General features: G+C 43.2%; 1 protein-coding gene across 1 annotated transcript in view; it reads right to left on the minus strand.

Moving 5' to 3' along the window:
- The window catches only part of si:ch211-59o9.10 (uncharacterized), a 17,768-nt gene that overhangs the window by 3,970 nt on the left and 8,798 nt on the right, over positions 1-5,000 (minus strand). The window contains exons 5-7 of the mRNA XM_028585435.1: positions 3,005-3,096; positions 2,428-2,499; positions 1,205-1,280 (exon numbers count right to left, since the gene is read on the minus strand). Coding sequence (XP_028441236.1) covers positions 1,205-1,280; positions 2,428-2,499; positions 3,005-3,096 — 240 coding nt within the window. The remainder of the gene's footprint in view (positions 1-1,204; positions 1,281-2,427; positions 2,500-3,004; positions 3,097-5,000) is intronic.

Consider the following 5,000-nt stretch of genomic DNA (forward strand, 5'->3'; position numbering starts at 1 on the left):
AGTGGCGGGCTTTTATGGTGAAGCAGCCACAGGAAACACAAAGTGTTTATCGCCGTTGTGTGTTCGTCAAAACGCGTCTACACAACACAAGAAATGTTTGTTTTTCTCCGTCCTGCTTTCAGACACCCAGTAGACAACCATCAGTTCTTATAGAGCCTGCCGATAAAGGATTTTTAAGTCCGATATTACGATATATTGGGCGATATACATTTAAAAAAATAAATCCAGAAAAGCTTAATGAAACATATACAGATTTCCCTAACATTAGTTATCAGTTATTTATGAGTCCTCACTAAAATAATCTGATAATACAGTTTAAAAATAAACTTTTATTGTCTCAACAGAACATCAAAATATATTAAAGTTCTGATAAATAAAATGTATAAAAATGTGTGTGTGTGTGTGTTGTAGAGCGCCGTGTGTGTGTGTGTGTTGCAGAGCGCTGTGTGTGTGTGTGTGTGTGTGTGTGTTGTAGAGTGCTGTGTGTGTGTGTGTTGTAGAGCGCTGTGTGTGTGTGTGTTGTAGAGTGCTGTGTGTGTGTGTGTTGTAGAGTGCTGTGTGTGTGTGTGTTGTAGAGCGCTCTGTGTGTGTGTGTGTGTGTGTGTGTGTTGTAGAGTGCTCTGTGTGTGTGTTGTAGAGCTGGTGTGTGTGTGTGTGTGTTATAGAGCGCTGTGTGTGTGTGTGTGTGTTATAGAGCGCTCTGTGTGTGTGTGTGTGTGTTGTAGAGCGCAGTGTGTTTGTGTGTGTGTGTGTGTGTTATAGAGCTGTGTGTGTGTGTGTGTGTGTGTTGCAGAGCTGTGTGTGTGTGTGTGTGTGTGTGTTATAGAGCGCTGTGTGTGTGTGTGTGTGTGTGTGTGTGTGTGTGTGTGTTGCAGAGCGCTGTGTGTGTGTGTGTGTGTGTGTGTGTGTGTGTGTTATAGAGCTGTGTGTGTGTGTGTGTTGCAGAGCTGTGTGTGTGTGTGTGTGTGTGTGTTGTGTGTGTGTGTGTGTGTGTGTGTGTGTGTGTGTGTGTGTGTGTGTGTTGTAGAGCGCTGTGTGTGTGTGTGTGTGTGTGTGTTGTAGAGCGCTGTGTGTGTGTGTGTGTGTGTGTGTGTTGTAGAGTGTCCTCTGCTGGACAGACTACGCAACACCAACACCCAGAACATGGTTGAAGGGGGTTTCCTCCATTTCTATTTTATCCCCGTGTGTGTTTGAATGATCTTACCATCTTCAAAGGAGACCAGAGGAGAAACAGCAGCCAGTAGATGAGGCATCCAGCTGGGCTCCATGTAGGGATAATACTGCACAGGAAGACAAGTCACTGTCTTCAGTTAGTAATGCACTTCCTGTCATCACACTGACAGATAAGATAAGATAATACCAGTGTTTCCCCCATGGCAACATGTCTGCCCCCCCCCCACGGTATCAGAACCAGGGCTGCATTGTTAGAGTGCATGTCAGAGAATAGCGTGGTCACTCTGCAGAAAAATAGAGAAAGGGAAAAGAGACACTGTCCTGATGATAAGCCAGATGAGATGGTGTGTGGACTTCCTTGAGAACTGTAAGTCGTAGAATTCTGTTCATTTAAAAGCCTGGTTTTGCAAATTTAAATTAAGTTAAAATTAAGATTTTCAGACCTGCCCCCACTGCTAAAAAAAAAAAATCCTAAAAAGGAAACACTGAACACTTTACACCGTTACACCAGGGTTACACAAAAGTGTGTCTTAATGCAATAATAAGATGCATCAGACGTAGGATACACACAGGACTTGTTACGGGATGAAGAGAGGGGTCATTGGAAAATAAGTGTCCAAAAAAGGACAAAAACTGAAAAAAAATGTCCCAAAAAAGGGACAAAGACATGTAAAGTGTCCAATAATAATACTAATACTAAGTTGCATCAGACTTTAATGCACTTCCTGTCATCACACTGACAGATAAGATAAGACTTTACACCGTTACACCAGGGTTACAGAAAAGTGTGTCTTAATGCAATAATAAGACACATCAGACGTTAGATACACACAGGACTGGTTACAGGACGAAGTGAGGGGGCCATAGAAACAAGGGTCCAAAAAGAGTTACGCAAACGTCAGAAAAAGTGTCCAAAAAAGGGACAAAAATGTTTTATGACACTTTTCTGGACGTTTTTTGTTTTGTCCAAAGAAAAGGGACAAAAACATTGAAAAAAAAAAGTGTAAAATAAAAATAAGAGGCATCAGACATAAGATACACACAGGACTTGTTACGGGATGAAGAGAGGGGTCATCAGAAAATAAGTGTCCAAAAAAGGGACAGAAACTGAAAGAAATTCCAAAAAAGTGACAAAAACTAAAGAAATTGTCCCTAAAAAGGGACAATAACTGAAGAAAATGTCCCAAAAAGGGACAAAGACATAGAAAAGTGTCCAATAATAATAATAATACTAAGTTGAGGTGTGTGTCTCACCGCGTGGTGGCTCTGCTGCTGCTGATGAAGATGATGCTGATGGCTGTCTGACTCCTCCTGGTCAAACTGGGCCTATGGGAGCAAACAGAGCACCGTGAACATCTGTATACGTTGCACAGGTGAGTGGGTTAGATCTCAGGTGAAGGGTTCTGACTACAGGTGAGGTGAGTGGTTAATAGATCTCAGGTGAAGGGTTCTGACTACAGGTGAGCTGAGTGGTTAATAGATCTCAGGTGAAGGGTTCTGACTACAGGTGAGCTGAGTGGTTAATAGATCTCAGGTGAAGGGTTCTGACTACAGGTGAGCTGAGTGGTTAATAGATCTCAGGTGAAGGGTTCTGACTACAGGTGAGCTGAGTGGTTAATAGATCTCAGGTGAAGGGTTCTGACTACAGGTGAGCTGAGTGGTTAATAGATCTCAGGTGAAGGGTTCTGACTACAGGTGAGGTGAGTGGTTAATAGATCTCAGGTGAAGGGTTCTGACTACAGGTGAGGTGAGTGGTTAATAGATCTCAGGTGAAGGGTTCTGACTACAGGTGAGGTGAGTGGTTAATAGATCTCAGGTGAAGGGTTCTGACCTGCAGGCTCCGAGCGAACGCCTCGTCTTCCTCCTCCTGAGCGGAGCGAACCGCGGCCTCGTCATCGTCGCTGATGACGATCTCCTCCGCCGCTGCAGACGGAGAAACGAACAATCAGGACCATAAATAACCCTTTTCCACCAACAAGAACCCAGTGTTTCCTCGGTGTTGATTTGAAAGTGCCCCCCCACACACGGTATCAGAAACAGGGCTGCATTGTTAGAGTGCATGTCGGAGAACGTTTGTATTTGAGGAGCAGTACTTCCATGCTGTAGTAGTTGCACTGCATTAAGATAATGTAATTGTGGCTGGGTTGGCTCAGCGGGTAGAGCAGGCGCACGTATACTGAAAGGTTTAATCCTAGAAGCAGAAGGTCCAGGGTTCGAATCCGACCTGTGACGATTTACTGTATGTCTTCCCCCCCTTTCTCACCCAGCTGTCCTGTCAAAGGTGGAAAAGCCCAAAAAATAATCTTTAAGATAATGTAATTAATAGTGGGGTTTATTGTTATTAAGATAATGTAATTAATAGTGGGGTTATTGTTATTAAGATAATGTAATTAATAGTGGGGTTATTGTTATTAAGATAATGTGATTAATAGTAGGCTGTGCAGTAGGCTAGTTGGAACCAGTTACCTGCAGGATCTGTGCTAAGCTAAGCTAATGCTGGAACCATCAGACAGCGTTACAGCACGCACAGAGATGAGAAGGGTATGTATGGACTAGTCTAACTCTGGGGGTTGCGGTGAATAAGATAAAGTCCCAATAGGTCTGCGTGTTCCTTTAAGAACCACTTTTACTGGTTCGGAGCTGGTGCTTTGGTGGTCGAAAAAACAAAGAACCGATTTGAAACTAAAGGCTCTGGCTCCGAACCAGCACCAGCTCTGCCTTGGTGGGAAAGGGGGTAATTGACGTAGCTGTCTTTCAACTTCCCCGTTTAGGGACCAAAGTACCGATTAAATACATAAAGTTTCAGACAGAAGCCACAACGTTCTCAAACTGTTTAGTTTACGTTTTCAACGTTTATGACGACGCTGAAGTTGGCTTACGATTCGGCAGTTAATGGGAAATTTAAGGGCAACTTGTAGACCACATTAGACCAGGTCCAGATCCAAAAACTCTGTACCTAGCTAGACTTGTCAAATTTTGACTAAATTATCCCAGAGAGGCTCAAGATTCTTAAAAACACAGTTTCAGATTTGTGAAAGCTTTATTGTATTTGTGAAAATGCAATAAAGGGAGATTGTACTGTTCTTTTTCACATGTAGACCACATTGGACCAGAAAAAAACAGTGTTTTTAAGAATCGTTAGCCTCTCTGGGATAATTTAGTCCAGATTTGACAAGTCTAAGGTACAGCGATTTTGGATCTGGACCTGGTCTAATGTGGTCCACAAGTTTCCCCTTAACTGCCGAATAGGAAGCTGTGTATCGGAAGCAAACTTCAGCGTTGTACGTTTAGGTCACGTATAGAGTTCTTCGGCGCGCTCGCATAACTGCAGCGCGAAACCAAAACTTACCGGAGCCAACGTATACAACAAAAACATGACCCTCAGTCCGGCCTTTCGGGTGTGAAAGCCCCTCTGAGACTTTTCAACACCACATACAAAGACATTTATTACCCGTTTTACCAGAAAGTGACGATATAACCTAGAATTATTCATAACAACTCCTAAAAGAAGGAGCATGAATTTCTGATGGAAGTAGAGGTGCTGAGCATGTGTGTGTGTGTGTGTGTAATGTCTCCATTAGTGCATGAAGAGGTGCTGAGCATGTGTGTGTGTGTGTGTGTAATGTCTCCATTAGTGCATGTAGAGGTACTGAGCATGTGTGTGTGTGTGTGTGTGTGTAATGTCTCTATTACTGCATGTAGAGGTACTGAGCATGTGTGTGTGTGTGTGTGTGTGTAATGTCTCTATTACTGCATGTAGAGGTACTGAGCATGTGTGTGTGTGTGTGTAATGTCTCCATTACTGCATGTAGAGGTACTGAGCATGT

Source organism: Perca flavescens, chromosome 8, assembly GCF_004354835.1.
Source record: "Perca flavescens isolate YP-PL-M2 chromosome 8, PFLA_1.0, whole genome shotgun sequence".
NCBI lineage: Eukaryota > Metazoa > Chordata > Actinopteri > Perciformes > Percidae > Perca > Perca flavescens.